We start from the raw sequence: 20,055 nt of genomic DNA on the forward strand, positions 1-20,055 counted from the left end.
CCTTCTGCTGGTTCCCGGGTCTGCCTCCCTGGTGCATTTCCGTAGTCTCCTGCATTGTGGATGGTTTGGGGCATGACCATCCCTCCGTCTAAGTGATCGACCTGTTGCCTGATGCGGCCCCATGCGACGGGTAAATTCTGCAGCTCACCTGGTCATCCGTAGGGTGTGGGGGCAAAGCAGAGGGGAGCTTGAGCAGCAGTACTGATGCTGTCGCAAAGGACTGCCCTGGGCCCTGTTGCTTCCTGGGCTAGCATTGCTCCAGATTGCAGTGCTATAGCCGTGACGCACTTGGCTCTGGGCATGGGAGGGATAGCACGTGTTGCTCAGGAATGACCCCTACAGGCTGCTAGGAGCAGCGTGATGGGATCTGAAGAAGTCCTGCCCTGGCCAGTCATCTTTGACCAGAGGTGGGCGACCCTGTGTCCTGGGCCTGGTGAAGGAGTGACATGGGTTGAATTGGTGGGCACCTCGGCAGAGCATGCAGGACGTGGTGGAGCCCCACTGTGAGGTGGGCAGGAGGGAGCCCTGAGGGGGCGTGGTGGCCACTCCTGACCCTCCCTTGGTTTCCAGGTTTGACGACATTGACCTGCCGTCAGCAGTGAAATACCTGATGGCCAGTGACCCCAACCTGCAGGTGCTGGGAGCCGCCTACATCCAGCACAAGTGCTACAGCGACAGTGACGCCAAGAAGCAGGTGAGGGGTGAGGCAAGGATGGGTGCCTGGGGGCAGATGCCAAGGGCATGCTGGGAAAGGGACGCCCCAGCTGTGCACTCAGGCGCTGACAGAACATGCTGGGGGGTATACAGCCCCACCACTCTGCAGCGGCTGCTCCTAGCCAGGCTGTGACACTCATGGCTTCCACGGGGCCCTGCTCGTCCCCGCCTGGTTGATGGCGGGGTGTGTGCATTGTGGGAAGGGCAGCCTCCGATGAGTGCGGGCTAGGCCTGGGCAGACTCCTGGGTCTACAGGCCCCACCACCTCTCACCCGCCGCCCTGCCTCCCTTCCAGGCTCGCAGCCTCCAAGCCATGCCCAAGCTGGTGAAGCTTTTCAACCACCCCAACAAGGAGTTGCAGCACCATGCCACTGGCGCCATGCGCAACCTCATCTACGACAATGCCGAGAACAAGCTGGCGCTGGTGGAGGAGAACGGCATCTACGAGCTGATGAGGACCCTACGCGAGCAGGACGACGAGCTGCGCAAGAACGTCACGGGTCAGTGCATGGGAGGGAGCGCCGGGCTGAGCGGGGAAAGGGAAGCTAGTCTGTTGGGGTTACTGCTAAACTGCTTGTGTTGCAGCAGCACCTAGGGGGCCCAGCTGAGATCAGGGCCCCATTGTGCCAGGTGCTGTACACACACATAGTAAGTCCCTGCCCCAATGAGACTACAGTCTAAATGGACAAAGGGTGGGAGGGGAAACTGAGGCATGGGGAGATGCAGTGACTTGCCCAAGGTCACCTAGCAGGCCAGTGGCAGAGTTGGGAATAGGACCCAGGTCTCCTGAGTCCCAATCTAGCGCCGGATCTTCTAGACTGCATCGCCTGCCCCTGTTATCTCTCCAGTGCAAAATCACAGCCCCCTTCTTCCCCAGATCCCACTGCTGGCTCCCTTTATATTTCAGGATCCTGTTCAACCCTGCCCCTCCTTGTGTTCCCACCTTCTATGTACATGCTGCTTTTGCAGCCAGCACAGGGCCCTAGTCCTCAGTGAAGAGCAGCTGGCTGGAGAACTTACGTGCAAGCACAAAAGCCATCGGAAAGCTTTGCTCAGACTAATGACAGAGAAGTTCCATGTCTCAGCAAAGGCTAACGAGATCTCACTCCAGCTTTGAAAAAAATCCCTCTTTGGGTGGAGCCAAACCTGGAAACTTTCAGCTCAGCAAAGTTGGGAGCATCTAAAACAGGAGATTATCCTGAGAGTCCTGACAGCCCATTCACGACAATTGGTGTTCCCGGGCAGTTGTATGGGTGATAGCACATTCTGTTGGGATCAGCCAAAACCGGCCATAATAGCTCTTTCTTTGTCTTCCACCTCATTCTTCACCCCCATCGGCTCCTGTTGTAGTTACACCAGGTCTCCATCAGGTGGCACTAGACTGGGTAGATACTGGGAGAGGAAGGCATTTGAAGTTGGGCTAGTTGATGTTTTTCAAATGTTGACATTTCAATGAAAAAATTGTTTTTGGCCAAACTTTCTGACTTTGATGAAAGACGAGGAACAAATACGTTGGAACTCTTTTGTCTAGTTCTACTTTAGGGTTCAGATAAGAAGCCGTTAAACCCTGTTGCCCAGAAGCAATGGCAGGAGAGGGAATGGCCCCGCAGCCTCTGAGGGTGCATGCACATGGCTCCTCTCCTGGCCTGACAAGCGCAATCCTGAATAGTGAGCATTAAGAGTGTCTGTTGGAGTGCAAGGGATGGCCTAGTGGTTAGAGCATTGGCTTAGCACTCAGGAGAGCTGGGTTCAATTCCCTGCTGTGCCCCAGACTTTCTGGGTGACCCTGGGCAATTCAGATCCTTAAAGGTATTTCAGTGGGAGCTAGGCCCCCTAAGTACCTTTGTGACTCTAGCCCATAGTCTCTGTGCCTCAGGTCCCCACCCCCAAATTGGGGTTAATAGCACGGCCCTACATTGCAGGAGTGTTGTGAGGATATCTACATTAAGTGTTGTGAGGTACTACGGTGATGGAGCCATATAAGCCCCCTCGTTAGAAAGCACCAGGCTAAACTATGGCTGTGCCAGGCCCCGCAGGTGACCTCAGCTGTCTTTACGGGCTGATAGGGCAAAGGTTATTCGACTGGAGTGTGCTGAGGCCCGTTGGTTACATGGCCTAGTTCTGATGCAGGCCAGGGAGCGATGATAGGGGGGCCACAGCTGGAGAGATGCCGCTGCCAGCGCAGGAGCCCTCTGTTCCTGGAGCTCAATTCCCCCAGCCAGCCTCGAGCTGAACTTCACTCCTCCGGGGTCAGTGTCACTGCACAGTTGGTTCTACACCGCGCTGTCAGGGCCCATGGGCGTGCCAGGGAGAGCAGGCACGTGAACCCTGCTCGCAGGAGCTGGCAGCCTGGGTTACTGTACAGCCAATCAGTGATCTTATCGCTGTGGGGCCAGGCAGGGAACCTGGGGTGGGTGGGTAGCTCAGACTGTCCTGCCCTGCCCGTGGGAGGAGGGACTAGTCAGTCATCCAGGCCGCCCTGGATGGAATGGGAAGAGATGCTGTCCCTTTTATGTATCCAGGCTGGGCTACACCCCAGTGCCTCCTAGGTGGGGAGCGTGCTGATAAGAGTGGGGAGCTGAGGCAGATATAGAGATGGGGGAGGGATACAGGCTTCTCCTGCCCAGACTGGCTGCTGCTACTGGAGAGAGCAGAGAGGGAGTGAGATGAATGGTGGAGGGGGAGATTGGGCCCTGGCCAGGGGCCAGATTCCACCTGGCTTGTGTATCGCAGGCAGCGCTGTGAGGGAGAGGCCAAGAGCAGAGATTACATTTGCCTCTATTACAAAGGCCCTTTCTAATCCTGCCCGCCAGGCTCTGATTGTCTCAGCTAATACCAGGGCTAATGGGAAAGCCGGGCCCAGGAGCGATGATGCGAAGGGTTTAATGCCTATTACAAGCGTAATGGAGTCTGTGAAAGTGGTTTTAGCTAAATGCAGCTGGAGGATGGAGAGAGCAATCGCCAGATAGCTCAGCCCTGGGCTGGCTTGCCCTGCACACAGGGAGTGCCTGGCAGGCGGGGCACCTCCTTGTCAGGTCCCATTGCCTCCCGGGGAGATCAGAACTGGGTCCTCAGCGGGTGTAAATCATCAAAGCCCCACTGCAGTGAATTCACACCAGCGAGGGAATCTAGGCTATTGTTGCTAGAGCATCAGATGCAGCGGGGGCGGAAGCTCGGCAGCAGGGAGTCTCTGTGGCTGAGTGCCTCACAGTCAGTTAGTCTCACAAGAGCCCTGGGAGGCGTTCTCCCCATTTTACAGACGGGGATCAGACTCACTGAGTGACTCAGTGACTTGCTCTGGGGCACAGAGAGAGTCTGTGGTAGAGCCAGGAATTGAACCCAGGTCCCCTGAGTCCCAGACCGTGCTGCTACCCCTAGTGGGATAGCAAGATGCTTTGCTCTATCCTGAGAGCTGCTGTGGCAGGGGAGGGAAAGGGAGGATTTGGTGAGCTCTGGAATGCAGCGGGTGGCACATGCCCAAGCCTGCGGGGCTGCCCTGCTCCGACAAGTTCCTGGGAATTTCAGGAACCCCCAACAAACTGTGTGTTTCTTGCAGCAACGCCCTAGTGCAGAGGCTTTGTTTGGCATCGGAGCTGCTGGAACAGGGCCCTGCACAGCTTGGATTCAAACAGTGTCTGTCTCCTCTCAACTCCCCCTGCTAGTTATGTCTGTCGGTGCCACTCCTTGGGCTCATCAGAACTGGGGGGCAGCGGGTCTCCTTCCCTGGCTGCCTGTGTGCAGCTGGCTGATGACTAATAGCCCCAGATAATTAGACCCCACCCTGAGAGGCTGCCCATCCACACAGAGCAGGGCCACGAATGACGCCAGCAAAACTCAGTGGCTTGTGCAGCATGCCTGCCATTGTGGGAGTCAAGTCACTGCATCGGGGTTTCTGAGCTCCGAGTAGCTTCCAGTAGGATGGGAAGAGTCCTCTGAGCCCTGCCTTCTCCCGTGGCTGCGGATCAGAGGCTGTCTGCTGGGATTCAGGCACTCGGGGGGGGGGCAAAGGTCACTTGCTGCTGGAGCCCCCTTGCGAGCTAAGAGTGGCAGCCCCCGTGCTCTGGGAAGCGAGAGTGGCAGCCTGGAAGGGGCAGCTAGCCCAGCAGGCTTGTCAGAGGAAGGAGAGCATGAACCCCAGTACAAATGGCCCAGAAGTTCAACCCATTTGGATGCTCTCTGGGGCTAAGTGCTGCTTTCTGCGGCCTGCAGGGATCCTGTGGAATCTCTCCTCCAGCGACACCCTAAAGGACCGGCTGGCTCGGGACACCCTGGAGCCACTCACCGACTTGATCCTGACCCCGCTCTCCGGCACGGGCAGCGCTGCCATCATCCAGCAGAACGCCTCAGAAGCGGAGATCTTCTACAACTCCACAGGCCTCCTCAGGTACCAGCTCTGCCAGCCCCTGGGTATGGAGAGTGTTCCCCGCGCCCTGGCCACTGAGCCACGTGGGCTGGGGGAGCTCTGGGCCAAGAGCAATGGAGACTTTCTTGGTTCTGGTATTGGTTCTGGCCCTCAGTGTTATGAACAAGGCCTGCATGCCCCCTGGGCAGGACACTGTATCCCCAGTCCTCATGCTGCAGGGCCTGACCTGGGGAGCAGCCAGGGTCAGGCAGCAATGCCCACCCAGAGTTAGTATTCCACACGGAGGGACGTTACAAGGGGTTCACACCTCCCTCAGCAGCATCCAGCGTTGGCCACTGTTGGAGCGGGAATCCTAGATGGGCAATTGCTCTGGCCTTGCAGAGGAGGGGGTCCCGGCAGAGGCTGGGGGCATGGGATGGCAGGGGAGATTCCATCTCACAGTGCTGGGCCCTGCGTTCCCCCTGCAGGAACCTCAGCTCCGCCAGCCAGCAGACCCGGCAGAAGATGCGCGAGTGCCACAGGCTGGTGGACTCCATGATCAATTACATCAAAAGCTCTCTGGAGGTGGGGAAGTCAGAGGACAAGGTGAGGCCCCTGCCCCCAGAGGGAGTCTGCGTCTGCCTGTCTGTGCTGGGGATCCACCCCTCGCCTTCACCGTCTAGAGCGAACAGCCTAGGCTGGGGTGCGGCTCAATGTGGGCGGGAGTGAAGCTCTCTCCCTGTCTCTGCTTCCTCCTGGCTCGGAGCAGCACTTCACGTGGTACCAACATCCTTAGCCCCACCCCACACGCCTGAGGTTCGCTAGGCCCTGCCCCAAAGGGCTTATCTCCCCTGCCCCCAGCAGCAGAGCATGGGCACCAGCCCTGACCTCGGCCAGCCTTCAGCCTCCCCCGTGCGGCCTGGCCAGCCCTGCGAGGCTGCGCTGACGGTAGCTGGTTCATACCCGGGCCACCCTGTTCCCAGGCCGGTGCTGGGCCGTGTCACCCCTGCTTGAGAACAATGGGGTTTCTCTCCCCGCCACCCCACCAGCCTGCCATGGCTCTGCCATACAGAAGAGCAGGCAGGGCCAGCTGAGTGCCCTGGGGCTGTTCCGTGGCGAGTGGCTGAGGGGACCAGGCCTAGTCCCCACAGGCAGCCTAACCCCTAGAGCTGCTGCTATCAGAGCCGCCAGCCTCCCAGAGCCCTTTGCCAGCTGATTGGCCCTGGGCCATCCCGAGCCTCTTACTAAACTCCTGCCCCAACGGAGGGGCCGTGCAGCCTATGTGCAGCACCCCTGGCCTCCTCCCCTGCACACCTCTTCAGGAGAAGGAAGGCAGTGGGCTGGCTCCGGCAGTGCATAGCCTGTGTCTGAGCCACACTCCCCCGAGAGACGAGGCCTTCTGACCCAGACGGGAGGCGCCCCAGCGGCAGGGGACCGTGCCTGGGAGGACGTGGGGGTTGGGATGCTGGGAGCGATGCCAGGGTTGCAGGGGGTCACTCAGGACCCCTTCGGCCCCAAATGCGGAGTGTTTCCATTCGGAAAGCCCGTGCCTGTGTCCGCCTCTCAGGCACAGACTGAGTCATGCTCCAGCTCTCCGCAACTGGGCACCACGGGTCCTGGCGCGTCTCGGCCCCGCTGCCAAGGGTCTGAGTATCGGGGTCAGTTTCCCAAGCCAGGCAAGCTGGAGAAGGGAATGGGAAAGTGATCACCGCCCACCCCCATGAACCGTCCCAGGGCAGGGCAGGGCTGTATTCCTGCTCACTGGGAGCCCCTCAAACCAGGGCACTGAGCCTGGAGAGCGAATTGACACCCCGATACCAGGGTGATGGGCACATTAGACATGGGCTGGCCAGCTGTGGGCTTTGTCAGTCGTGTTGGCACTGCGGGAGCGTTAACCCAGCCCTGATGGGAGGCCCTGTTCCCAGTCTCCCCTTTGGCTGGGCCCAGGCTCTAGTCAGCAGTGCTGGGCGGGACAGTCCAGCCAGTGCCTCTCCCACGTGGGCTTTGAAAGGTGAGCCAGCTGGAGTGAATGGCCCCGGCTGATCCCCCTTCCCCCATCCACAGAGCGTGGAGAACGCCGTGTGCGTGCTGCGGAACCTCTCCTACCGTCTGTACGACGAGATGCCCCCATCCTCGCTGCAGCGGCTGGAGGGGCACCGGAGGGACGGCACCGCAGGGACGGGGGAGCTGGTGGGCTGCTTCAGCCCCCAAGGCAGGCGAGTGCGAGAGGTGAGAACGGGGCGGGCGGGCGCATCCTGGGGGGTAATGAAGGGACTCAAACAGAACATGGCCACTGAGTGATGAGCTGGGTCGCTGCAACGAGGGGCGAGCAGATAATTCGTTCAGCCGTCCGGGGCCAGGCCAGAAGCTTCCAGTCGGCAGTGGATCAGGGTGTGTGTGTGAATGTGGGTGTGGGTGAGTGGAGACTGATCAGATAACTGATCACCTGGTGCTCTTCCAAGTCTCTGATTGGCTGAGAGTGGGCGCACCTTCCCATGAGAGTACTCACGCAGGGACATTTAAAATAGATTTCCAGGAATACTTATGTGCCTGGCTTTGGAACGCTCCCCTGGTGAGCCCAAGCAGCCATCTGAGGTGGAGGGAGTCACAAATCAAGGGATGGAGCCGGGTGCTCATAGGGGCACGGGTGATAGGGAAGAGAATGGGGGTCAAGCGGATGCAGGGGACCAAGAGGCCATGGCACCATCACTTTTAAAAGTGGCTGGACGGGCTATGCCCTCCCACTGGTGGCCATAAGCGCGAGTGAAGGGGGGGGAAGGGGGCAGAGAGGAGTGAGTGGGGGAGGAGTTTTGAGGGGAAGAGGTGGGGCCTCGGGGGAATGAGCAGTGCAAGGGTGAGGGCAGGGCCTCGGGGGGGGAAGGGGTGGCATGGGGGCGGGGCCATTGGTCGGGTGCCAGTAGCCCCCCAACTTTTAGGGAGGTTGCGTTGCTCCTGGGTGATAGGGATGGGGGTCATGGGGCTGGGGACAGAGGTGAGAGGGAAGCGGCGCTGCCCCATGTGCACAGGGCCCCCATAGGGCTGCGTTTCTTTGTTGACGGGCTGGTCTCTCTCTCCTCGGCCCCCCAGTCCCACATGAACACAGACATGGTGACCTTCACAGAGGTCTCCAAGGACCCCAAGGGGATGGAGTGGCTCTGGAACCCGCAGATCGTGGGCATCTACAACCGGCTGCTGCAGCGCTGCGAGCTGAACAAACACACCACGGAGGCGGCCTCAGGGGCGCTGCAGAACATCACCGCTGGAGACCGGAGGGTGAGGTTGGGCCTGGGGACAGGCCAGTCCGATCCCACCCAGGCTGAGTCCTTCCCCTTGGCTGTGGTGGCCTCTGACAGACTAGCTGGAAGACGGGTGACCACAACCCATACATCCCCCAGCCTGGCACAGACTGGCAGGGGTGAAAGTAGAAATAGGGACTTACTCGTACGGGGCTGGGTTGGGGCCGACTCTGGCCCCCGGAAGGCGCGGGGCCTCGGGCGAAAGGGGCAGGGATGGGGGGGTCAGAGCCAGCCCCGGTCCGCCCTGTACCGGTAAGTGCCCTCCCCATCCCCCGCCGGGGTAGCAGCAGCAGCAGCCGGGGGCTCTGGCAGCAGTTTAAAGGGCCCGGGGCTCGGCTGCTGCTACCGCCCCAGTCCCTTTAAACTGCTGCCGGAGCCCCCAGCTGCCGCTGCTACCCCAGGGCTCCGGCAGCAGGGCTCTGGGGGCTATTTAAAGGGCCCGGGACTCCCCTGCTTCTACCGCCCCGGCCCTTTAAATAGCTCCCGGAGCCCTGGGGTAGCAACGGCGGGGCTCCGGTGGCTATTTAAAGGGCCCAGGGCAGTAGAGTCAGCAGGAGCCCTGGCCCTTTAAATAGCCCCCGGAGCCCTGCTGCCACTACCCCAGGGCTCCGGGGGCAATTTAAAGGGTCTGGGGCTCCAGCCACTGCTGGGAGCCCCAGGCCCTTTAAATTGCTGCCAGGGGAAGCCGGGCTGCCCCGGTACAGCGCACCAGCTCTTGCCAGAACGCCGTATGGGGGCGTACCGGCTTACTTTCACCTCTGCGGATCGGAGCCACCACTGCAGAGAGGCCCAGCCTGAATCAGCCCCGGGGGCTGGGCTCCGCGGTGGGGCAGTGCAGGGAGGCTGGCTGCGCTGTAGGTCCCTAGGGCTTCTGGTCACCTCTGCCCAGTTGCTGAGGGGGAGATGACTGGTGCACAGTGCCAAGTGGGCATTTCTCAGGGCTGTGGCATGGCTGAGCGGGTCCCCCCCGGCGCTGAACCGTGGTGGCATCCCACCTCTGCCTTGCCCATCCCAGTGCCCTGACACTCCACAGCCCAGGGCTGCTAATGTCACTATGTCTGTATGCCAGGGTCGGCATCGGCCAGCCAGGGGCAGGCTCCCGCCCTCCCAGTCACGGGATGAATGCCCCAGGGAAATGAAGAAAAGAGGGAGTGGCACAGGGGGAAAGGAGACCAAATCCCAGCAGTGGCCTGCACACCAAGGCCCAGAGAGATCAGGCTGTGCTGAGCCTCTGTACCCACCCTTCAGGAAGTGATGCCACCTGCCCTGGTCTCATCCCCCTGCGCCCACCATTACCTGGCACCTGGCAGCATTCAAGGGCAGGCTGGGAGCAGTTGTGCCTCCAGCCCTCCCTACTACAGCAGCGTTGTCTCCAGGGCAACCACTTGTGGCAGAGGGTGAAATATGGGTGTGAGGGGGCTAGGGAAGGCAGCGCCAGAGGGATGGAGAATGGGGCCGGGAGTAGGGTGGTAGATATGGGAGGGGGAGATGTGTGGGCGGGGAGTGGGAGTGGCAGGGATCAAGTGGATGCATGGGGTGGTGGGGGTTGGGGGGGATACACGGGCTAGGAGTGGAAGGGACGGGGTTGGGGACAGGGGTGGTGAGGGTGGGGTAGGTCGGTATTGAATGGCCCAGAGTGCAACACCCCTGTAACTCTCCCTTTCTCTGTCCCCATCCCCAGTGGGCTGGCGTGCTGAGCAGGGTGGCTTTGGAGCAGGAGCGGATCCTGAACCCCGTGCTGGACCGAGTCCGCACGGCCGACCATCACCAGCTGCGCTCCCTGACGGGGCTGATCCGCAATCTGTCCCGCAACGCGCGCAACAAGGACGAAATGGGTGAGTGCTGCGGGCGGGGGCTGCAGGGAGAGCCCAGGGCTGACAGCGGCTGTCGATGGCAGCAGGGGTTAGATGCGGCAGGAGCTGCTGCTAGCAACAGGCCGCTCTTCTGAGAGACTTCCCAGCTCCTCTTACTGCCTGTGCTTCTGGGGGAGCATCCCCACCATTGTCCCTGGGACCAGCCAGGCCTAGTTAGCTCTTTCTCTCTCCCCTGGGCACATCAATGCCTTCCCAGCCCAGAAGGGCCCAGGGGCCCAAGCACCCCTAGCAGATCTCTGCACAGATGGGCCTTCCCTACCTTGACTGATGGCATGACCCCTCTGCACACACAGCTGGCAGCAGTGATGGGTGTAATCTACATTGCAAAAGAATAAACAGCACATAGCACACTCCTGTCTAAGCCACTTGTCTCCCCCTCACAGCATTTCCAAGGCCCCAGGTGTTTTAACAGCCTTTTCCAAGCTGAATCCCTATTTATTTTCTGCCCATGCATCTAAGCACCTTTTGTGCTATTCATATAGCACAGGTGGATGCGTAGGGGTCTCTCGGTCCTCACTAGCTTTTGCACCTCCCCTTAGTTTAGGGCCACCTAGGAATTTTTTTTTTTTTATTTTAATGGAAATATTCCTAGCTCATAGAACTGGAATGGACCTTGAAAGGTTATCGAGTCCAGTCCCCTGCCGTCACTAGCAGGACCAAGTACTGTCCCTGAGAGATTTCCCCCCCTCAATCCCTAAATGGCCCCCTCAAGGATTGAGCTCACAACCCTGGGTTTAGCAGGCCAATGCTCAAACCACTGAGCTATCCCTCCCCCCATGGCTGTGCTGCTGATTTCCTGCTTTAGGCCATTCAGTGAGACCCAGGAAGTCCTGGTCTTTGCTGCACCCACTAGGCCTCTCTCCCCATTGCGCATGTTGCTATCCCATCACCCAGGCCGCTGGCCATCTCCTCTCCAAGCTGCTGCGTGGCCTGGGTGACACTGTGGCGGCACCAGTCCCAGTGCTTTGCTCCAGCCCATAGAGCCAGCCCTTGATGACGGTCCGTTTGCCTCGGCAGCGACCAAGGTGGTGAGCCATCTGATTGAGAAGCTTCCAGGAGGCATCGGCGACAAGGAGCCCCCGACCGATGTCATCGTGAACATCATCGCTGTGCTGAACAACCTGGTGGTGGAGAGCCCCATTGCCGCCCGCGACATCGTCTACTTTGATGGCCTCCGGAAGCTCTTCTACATCAAGAAGAAAAGGGACAGGTAGGATCTGGCGGGAGCCTGCATGTCTCCCCAGCCAGCCCACTTACCCAGCCCTCAGTCCTGCCCCTCCGCTCCTTGGGCACAGGAGCTCAGCTCAGGTCAACGTCTGAGAGCCTCTTCCTGGCCTGTGTTTCCAGATCATTGTGGTGGGACATGGGGACTTCCTGGACAGTCTAAAGCCCCTATCCCGCTCAGAGCTTGGGCTGGTCTGAGCCCCCTGGTACACACTCCGAGAGCTGTCCCATGACCACTGAGAGGGTCTTCTTGCCAGGAATTTCTCCCATGGAGTCATCCCAGGTCCTTACCCTAAGGGAGCGCACCTTGGGGAATAATCCTCTCGCCCTGAGGTGTTTATGGGGCACTCCTACCCACCCAACTTCATCTTCCCAGGAGTTGGCTGGCCCATGTGTCAGTAACTTCTCCAGCCACATCCAGCATGGTGGTGATGGTGAGGGGCTCTCTGGCCTGAGTGCAGCAGTGACCATCTAGTCCTAATGTACTCTCCTGCTTCGCCTCTCCTGCTCTCCCCCTGCCGCCAAGTCCTCACCCTTTGTTCAGAGTGCCTCTCACATAGCGCCCTCTGTCCCCGCTTGTGGTTCCTGGGCCTGTGCCAGACAGACACTAACGGGAGAGGAACAAATAGCATCATTGTGTCATCTGTGTGTTTGCCCTAGCTCGGACAGCGAGAAGTCCTCCAGAGCTGCTTCCAGCCTGCTGGGCAACATGTGGCAGTACACCAAGCTGCACCGGGACTACAAGATGGTACGTTCCTCCCTGAGCTGGTGCACTCGGCACTAGCTCGGCTGAGGGTCTCGCTGGGTGGCTCCGCTCTGGGGCAGAGCCAATGCTCTCTTTCAGGTTGGCTTGCACAAGGTGGGGATCTCCCTGCTGTTGATCTGAAGGCATTGTCTAGACTAGGACAAAAAGTGTATCATTAGCGTGCGTTAGCGGCCGGAGGGTAACCTAGAGAGCTGGTCAAAAACATTTCAACGCAACCATTTTCCATGGGAGCGTGCTGTTCTCAGTGGGAAAGCATCAAAGGGTTTTGTTTCGATAAAGTCAAAGTGTTTCACTTTGACTTTATCGTTTTCATTTCAGTTTGATGTATATTAGAATTTCAGTATTATCTTTATGGACTTTAGAGTACATATCGTGTTTTATATGATTCATTTTTCATAGGTTCATAGATTCTAGGACGGGAAGGGACCTCGAGAGGTCATCGAATCCAGTCCCCTGCCCGCATGGCAGGACCAAATACCATCTAGACCATCCCTGATAGACATTTATCTAACCTACTCTTAAATATCTCAAGAGATGGAGATTCCACAACCTCCCTAGGCAATTTATTCCAGTGTTTAACCACCCTGACAGTTAGGAACTTTTTCCTAATGTCCAACCTAGACCTCCCTTGCTGCAGTTTAAACCCATTGCTTCTGGTTCTATCCTTAGAGGCTAAGGTGAACAAGTTTTCTCTCTCCTCCTTATGACACCCTTTTAAATACCTGAAAACTGCTATCATGTCCCCTCTCAGGCTTGGTCTACACTACCCCCCCTAATTCGAACTAAGGTACGCAACTTCAGCTACGTGAATAACGTAGCTGAAGTCGAAGTACCTTAGTTCGAACTTACCTTGGTCCACACGCGGCAGGCAGGCTCCCCCGTCGACTCCGCGGTACTCCTCTCGCCGAGCTGGAGTACCGCAGTCAACGGCAAGCACTTCCGGGTTCGACTTATCGCGTCCAGACTAGACGCGATAAGTTGAACCCAGAACTTCGATTTCCAGCCGTCGAACTAGCTGGTAAGTGTAGCCAAGGCCTCAGTCTTCTCTTTTCCAAACTAAACAAACCCAATTCTTTCAGCCTTCCTTCATAGGTCATGTTCTCAAGACCTTTAATCATTCTTGTTGCTCTTCTCTGGACCCTTTCCAATTTCTCCACATCTTTTTTAAAATGTGGTGCCCAGAACTGGACACAATACTCCAGCTGAGGCCTAACCAGAGCAGAGTAGAGCGGAAGAATGACTTCTCGTGTCTTGCTCACAACACACCTGTTAATACATCCCAGAATCATGTTTGCTTTTTTTGCAACAGCATCACACTGTTAACTCATATTTAGCTTGTGGTCCACTATAACCCCTAGATCCCTTTCTGCCGTACTCCTTCCTAGACAGTCTCTTTCCATTCTGTATGTGTGAAACTGACTTTTCCTTCCTAAGTGGAGCACTTTGCATTTGTCTTTGTTAAACTTCATCCTGTTTACCTCAGCCCATTTCTCCAGCATTGGTTTCAGCATTGTCAAGAATGTCAATGTTTTTGAATCCAAACTTTTCAGAAGTTGTGCTCTGTGGACAATGTTGACTTTTCACTCCGGTTTTGAAATTTGTTTTTGTTCCAAATGTCGGAATTTCCCGCCGAAGGGAAATTCTGTTTTCCTACCTGCCCTAGTAACTCCCCTGTGCTAAGGCTCTGTGGTGACAGGCAGGGAGCTTGCGTGCTTCTTTCATGGTAGCTCAATCGAGTTAGCTTAACTCAACTGCAAAGCCCCATCAAGATGCAGCCTAACACATCTGCAGCTGGCTGTGTTGGAGCTCAAACTAGATCAGCTCTGTGTGCATTAAAGGCACTGATGCCTGTCTAGATGTGTCAGCTAACATGATCTCATTGAATCCTAGTCGAGGCAAGGCCTTGTGTGGACTGGGGATCCTCCTTTCATTCTTGTTTGAGCAATGAGGAGGAGGCAGCCGGAGCCCAGGCATGTTATAGGGAATAATTCATACCCAGGAAGACACAAGTGCAAACGGCCTGGGGTCCAGCAGATGGTGGTGGTGGGTGGGAAGAGGCTGGTGTTCAAAGGCCAGCACTTTAAGAACTGGGAGTTCAGTCAGCCTGGAGGGGGGTGTAACAGGGTCTCCCCAAACCCCACCTTGGTTTCCCCACTCCTGAGTAAGCTGGGAGACCAACTCACTAGCCAGTGCATCAATGAACCTCCTACCACGGTCACTACTTCATTGGCTTTTCCCAGGGCTGCATTGTGCAGACACAGTTCAGCTTCAGTCCCAACAGGAAAACCCAGGCCCTGCTGCCTGCCCTGGGCCCTGCAGGGCTGCTTCTGCTGCTGCCCACCCAGCAAGGCTCCCCAGCCAACCCTTTCCCCTAGCAGAATGGCACGGTCCCCTCCAGAAGCCTTCCCATGGCTCTCCCCCTTAAGTGAGCTGCTGGTTGGCCTGTTATCTCACCAGCTGGGAGGGGCAGCTGGTTAGTGACAGGTGGAGGCTAAGCCCGATTCTCCCCCCCACTCCACCCTGGGACAGGAGTACGTTGGGAAGGCAATGGGGAGCTGTGGCACCCCTATCGGTCTGCACCAGTAAATGATTGTCCTTGTGTTCAGTTCTCTGCTTCCTGGGGATTTTAAAACCATCTAATCTTCTGAGTCAGGGTGTGGCCAGTCACCCGCCGCAGGGAGGAAGAGTGACACACACCCAGCACCTACAAGGATCTCTTTAACCCTAGGCTTGCCGAGAGCTTTGGGGCAGGCTCAGGGCATGACATCCCAGGTGACTAGGGGCTTCTTCTTGCATCCAAGCAGTGAGCACAGTCCGCTGATAGGGCCTGTTCTGCAGGGGCCTCAACAAAGCACTCCCTAAACTTCCTGGGCTCAGCATGAAACCTGGGCTGAATTCTCCCCAGGGCAGCCTCTTCCTTGCTTGCTCCAATTCCCGATTGAGACGCTGGAGGGGATGTCCCCAGGACATGGCACAGGGATTGCTGGGGGAGCTCCAGGTCACCTAAGTGAGGCTCAACTGTGAGCCACAGCTCCCACTGCAGCCCATAGAAACTGTGGGTCCCATCATCACCAGCTCCATCTTGATCTGAGGTGCTAAGATGGAGCCTGGTGGGCTGGGGCCTGTCACCTCTTGCAGGAGACTCCTTGGTACTCAAAGTGAGGCCATCTGCTCCGTTTTATGCAAACTAGATGTGCCCTTGGAGTCCTGGGGAGATGCCAATGCAGCCCTGGGTTGGGCAAGGTTTGGGTGCCCTCAGGATCGATGCACCAGTTGGCTGAGCGGGATGCCTAGGAAATTGAGAAGCAGCCTGTTAATGGGAAATACGCAGGGTCCCCATTCTTCTCAGACTGTCCCTCGCTGCCTCACCGCTCCTGGTCCTGGCTTCGCTACAGCGGCATCCTCTCTCCTCTTTGATTTCCTTGGCCCTGTAGCTCGATGTAACTTTGCTCAGAAACGAAAGGATGGCGATAGCCATTCAACCCCTATCAGGGAAAAATGGCCTTGGAGGAACCAAGGAAGGGGACAACTTGTCCTGTCGGCCCTTAGTCTGGTTACAGCCTTACCTTGGCATGACCCACCTAGTGCTGCACGACCCCGGGGGGCCCAGGAAAGAGAGATGTTTTCTGTGGCCCATATTTTTAAGAGTGATGAGTGATTTGGGGGACCCAACCTGAGACCCCTTCACAGGGGCCTGACTTTCAGAGGGTGGGTCTCGCCCACTTTAGAGAACACAGGGCTCAGCCGAAATCTCTCTCCTTAGGACCAATCTGTTTGTGTCTTGCAGAAGGGCTACCGGAAGGAGGATTTCCTAGCTCTGTAAGGACGAGCATCCCAGGAGTGGCAGAGACGGGACTGACCAGCCTTAACTCTCCCAATGAAAATTGCCCTCACAGCAGCATAGACTGAGTCTCTGCCCCAAGAATCCCTCCTTGCTGCAGCTCCCGTTCTCCTCCATCTAGACCAGCAGCAGCTTGGCCTGCCTCATTTTTGCATTCATTACAGCTTCTTCTTCAAGCATATTGGGAGCCTCTCCTCCCCTGGTGACATCAGAGGCAGCCTTCGCTCCAGCAGCACTGCTCTGGGCATGCTCCAGGGAGAATTCAAAGGACTCCGCTTGGCAGGCCCTGCAGATGTCACAGGAGTCCTGCCAGCACCTGTAAGGACACTAAGGGATCTTTGCACAAGGTCTTCTTGGACCTCTGGATTACTCCTAACGCAGTATGTCTCTATGGTTATTATTCCCCGCGCACACCCACCTTCCCATGGACTTGTATTTTTTAAATTAAGGAGGAGCTCGGCTCTGTCCGGAGGTCTGTGGGATTTCAAGGGGAAGGCATGCACACAGTGGGACATTGGTGTCAGGAGCCCCAGGCTTCCGGGGGCTAGTGGGGCCATACTTGTCTAGTTGTGGTGGGTGTCTGGGGCTTGTCTCATGCTCACAACATATTGGGAAGCAGGGGTGGCATGGTTATGTTGTGGTGCTTGTGGATCTGGGTTGAAAGAAATATGGCAAGATAAACACAGGACAAAGCTTTCAGAGCTATCCAGGGGTGTTATTCACCCCTTCTTTAGCGCTAGTTACCCTTTACACAGGCAGGGTCCCAACTACAGCCAGACCCTCATCCCAGCTCCTGTCAGAGGGTGAGCTGGCCGGCCCTATGCCAATCAGAGGGCAGCTCCCTCCCTAAAGCTGCTCCAGGGGCAGCCTCGCTCTGGCTTTCTCCACCTGCTTCCTGGGAGCTGTTGTTCTCAGCCCAGCAGCACTTCCTCAGCTCCCGGTGCAGGTAAGCGTGTGCGCTGTTAGCTAGCGGGAATGCCTGGCATGCGCTGACAGTGACCCTGGCCTTGTTACTCCCCAGCCTATTGCAGGGCCACAGCTCGCTAGGAGACATGGGCTCATTAACAGAGTTGCTAAAGGTCGTTTGCGTGTAGTGTATTAAAATGAGATTCAAGAGAAGGTATGTGCTGGGCTGCCGGGCTGCACTCCATGCAGGCTGGGTTTTGTGCTCCGTGTTCCCCTTGCTGGCTGCAGGCTGTATTGGTGGGTGGGGTCGTGCTGCCCATTGGGTGTGTTTAGCTCTGCACTAACACAGCCTAATACAAACAGCTGCGGAAAGTGGTTGCCGCAGGAACAAACCAAACACTGTGGAGAAACTTCAGTGTCTGAGCACTTGCGACCTTTCTCCCTAATGTAATAGGGAAGGGCCCAGCCAGTGGCTAAAGGGAGTCAGTCTGAGCTGCCTGGGATGATTATCCTTGCATCTGAATTACATTGCCCTAAAATGCTTGCGCTCGCATGGAAACCTGGACACACCTGTATGATGAAGGGCTGAACTTTCCTGTTCATTGAAGACTCTGCTGCAGGAGTGTCCCAATCAGGTGTCCTCCTCGTAGTCCAAATCGGATAATGAAATTCTGCCCAGATTCAGCTTCATTTGTCTTTCTAAAAGCTGGGGCATTGCTGGCATAGAACAGGTTCTGTGTTCCCGCGCGCAGGGGGCATTTCACTGGCTGGGGAGGTGGTTCTTGTATTAGCTGTACAGTCTGAAGCACTTTGGGATGAAAGCTGATTAAACTCCTGGCTTGGCCTGTGCACTATGTTTGGTCGATTATTGGAGTGTTAAACAGCCCTCCTGGCTCTCGCACCTGCCCTGTGTGATGGGAATGATGCTGGTTCGGGGCCTCGGACTGGGAGCTGCTCACTGGGGAACAAGGGACAGGCTGGCAGCCCCGCCACCTGAGCCATTTAAAATGCAACTGGACAAAACACCAGCGATTATAGCAGGGACCAGTCCTGCTCTGACCCCCCCCAGCAGTGGGACTAATCTCTCTTCCCACCTCGACCTCGCCTTTGTTAGAGGGGGCCCAGGCTGGGATCCACTCGCTATGGTAGCAGTTTGGTTTTCCCTTCGGAGGGCATGAGGCTCTGACCGGTGGACAGGAGATGCTGTGTAAGTGCTGTCCTGTGCTGCCTCTCTGGTGTTTCCCTATAGAAAGTAAGTCAATAGATAAGCAGAGAGCCCAGGGGATAGGGTAGCAGCAGAATGGATCAGGGGAGCCTGGGTCATTCTGATAAGAGAGGGAGCTTCAGCAACAGGCCCAAACTGCATCAGAGGAGATGGTTCAGTGCCTGGGACAGAAACTTGAGGCCAGATGCTACTCCCGGTGACACCAGGGTACTGCTGCTGGGGAGGGACTCTGGTTTGACCCCAGCGTAGCAGCAGAGTCTGGCCTCCAAGCCCTTGGCTGATGCCCAGCAGGGTTCCCAGGTGAGGCTGGCATCTCAGTGTGTTTGTCTTCCCCAGCCAGGAGTGGTGTCATTTGTTTTCCCTAAATAAAGGCCTTGACCAGGGCGTGGCTCGGAGTTCTTTGTGGTGTGTTTATGAGAAGGAAGAGGGGGAAGGGCAAGGATGCTGCTGTCAGGTTAACGCTCCCTCTACGTTCTAACCCAGCATACTATCCACGGGCAGGCGAGCAGGGGCCAGCAGCAGAAGACAAGCTGTAGCCTGAGTGCAGCACCTCCTAGCCACAGCAGGGTAACGTCCCGCCTCTGTTGTTCTGAAGGTCTCTTCCCAGCTAGGTATAGCTCAGCTGAGGTAACCCCCAGAGGAGCCCTGCCAGCTAAACCTTCCTTACTGCCCATCTGACCAAAAAGTTTCCTGACACTAAAGTTAATTGCTTTTAAGGAGGGCTTTGTAATGAGTGCAAGTAACCTGCAGCAGTTCTGGAGTCAGACCACTGGGGTTGTGAGCGTCTTGGCTTGCACATGCTAAGCAGGGCTGGGCTGGGCACTAGGGAGCACTGGTGAGGCGGTAGATGACACTCCTCCAGAGTGAATGCAGAGCCAATGCCTTAGCGTGGCACTGGGGATGCTGCTGCTGAGTTTTGCTTCACACTTGGCTCATGTGATAATGAAAGGTGCCCCGGTGTTTTGCAAGAGCAAGGATGTTAGCCCCAAGCCCACACTGACTTTGCAATGGTTAATCACATTCTGTCTGCACAAAACACTTTTGCAATCTCCACGGGCGCGGTGTCCCAAGTTGCTGCCAGGCTCCATCCTCTCAACTGCATTTCAGGGGCTGAGGAAGCCCTGCTGGCCTAGCAGGAAAAGTACCGTATGGACTGTTAATCATGATCCCTGCATAGCCACAGCTCACTCACGCAGGCAGCCCCTGGGCCTAGCCGTGTTGGTGGCTGCGACTTGCAAATTCACCTGCAAGCCCCTGTGGAGCAGTGAATCCGCAGGACGAGGAATCTCCTGCAAAGACTCCCTGAAAGAGCCCCCTTCACCTTCCAGCCTATTAATCATTAAACATTAACAAGCCTATGGGTAGTGCTCTGCGCTCCCCAGGCAGAGCACAGAAGTTGTCCGCTTTTTGCTGTCTTAAGTCTATGTTGTAACTTTCCCTTTGGAGGATGGAGCTGGAGTGAGCAGTTCTGAGGATCTAGAGTCCTCTGGAAGCTGGGGCCAGGCCCACCCCCCCCATCTCTTGACTGGCTTGACTCGTCTCTAACCCGATTTGAGAGTGGCAGCAGCTATTGTCAGAACACAGGGGGTAGTGGGGACCATAGTACTGTATCTAGGGTCTGAGCTAGTGCCTGCTAACATCCTAACTGAAACGGAATGGGGGGGAGGGGACGCGTCTCCTGCTCGTCCCCATTGTCTGTGCTGCATCTGTGTCCTGCACTGGCCTCTGGGGCCTCTTGCTCACTTCCCTGCCTCAGTACAGGTAACCTGGGAGAAGTACCGTCTGGGGCCGTGGGTGCAGTAAATACTAGTATTCCCACGTGTGAGGGAGCACTGGCATGAAGTAGTGCTGTGCAGTTTGCAATCAA

General features: G+C 57.0%; 1 protein-coding gene across 1 annotated transcript in view; it reads left to right on the forward strand.

Annotated features, from left to right (window-relative positions):
• PKP3 (plakophilin 3) overlaps nt 1–18,571 on the forward strand; it is a 44,583-nt gene extending 26,012 nt beyond the window's left edge. The window contains exons 5-14 of the mRNA XM_054026953.1: nt 571–694; nt 1,010–1,214; nt 4,924–5,098; nt 5,545–5,662; nt 7,121–7,285; nt 8,144–8,329; nt 10,034–10,187; nt 11,244–11,436; nt 12,111–12,198; nt 16,004–18,571. Coding sequence (XP_053882928.1) covers nt 571–694; nt 1,010–1,214; nt 4,924–5,098; nt 5,545–5,662; nt 7,121–7,285; nt 8,144–8,329; nt 10,034–10,187; nt 11,244–11,436; nt 12,111–12,198; nt 16,004–16,039 — 1,444 coding nt within the window. The 3' untranslated portion in view covers nt 16,040–18,571. The remainder of the gene's footprint in view (nt 1–570; nt 695–1,009; nt 1,215–4,923; nt 5,099–5,544; nt 5,663–7,120; nt 7,286–8,143; nt 8,330–10,033; nt 10,188–11,243; nt 11,437–12,110; nt 12,199–16,003) is intronic.
• The last annotated feature ends 1,484 nt before the right edge of the window (nt 18,572–20,055 follow it).

The sequence above is a fragment of the Malaclemys terrapin genome, chromosome 4, assembly GCF_027887155.1.
Source record: "Malaclemys terrapin pileata isolate rMalTer1 chromosome 4, rMalTer1.hap1, whole genome shotgun sequence".
Lineage (NCBI taxonomy): Eukaryota > Metazoa > Chordata > Testudines > Emydidae > Malaclemys > Malaclemys terrapin.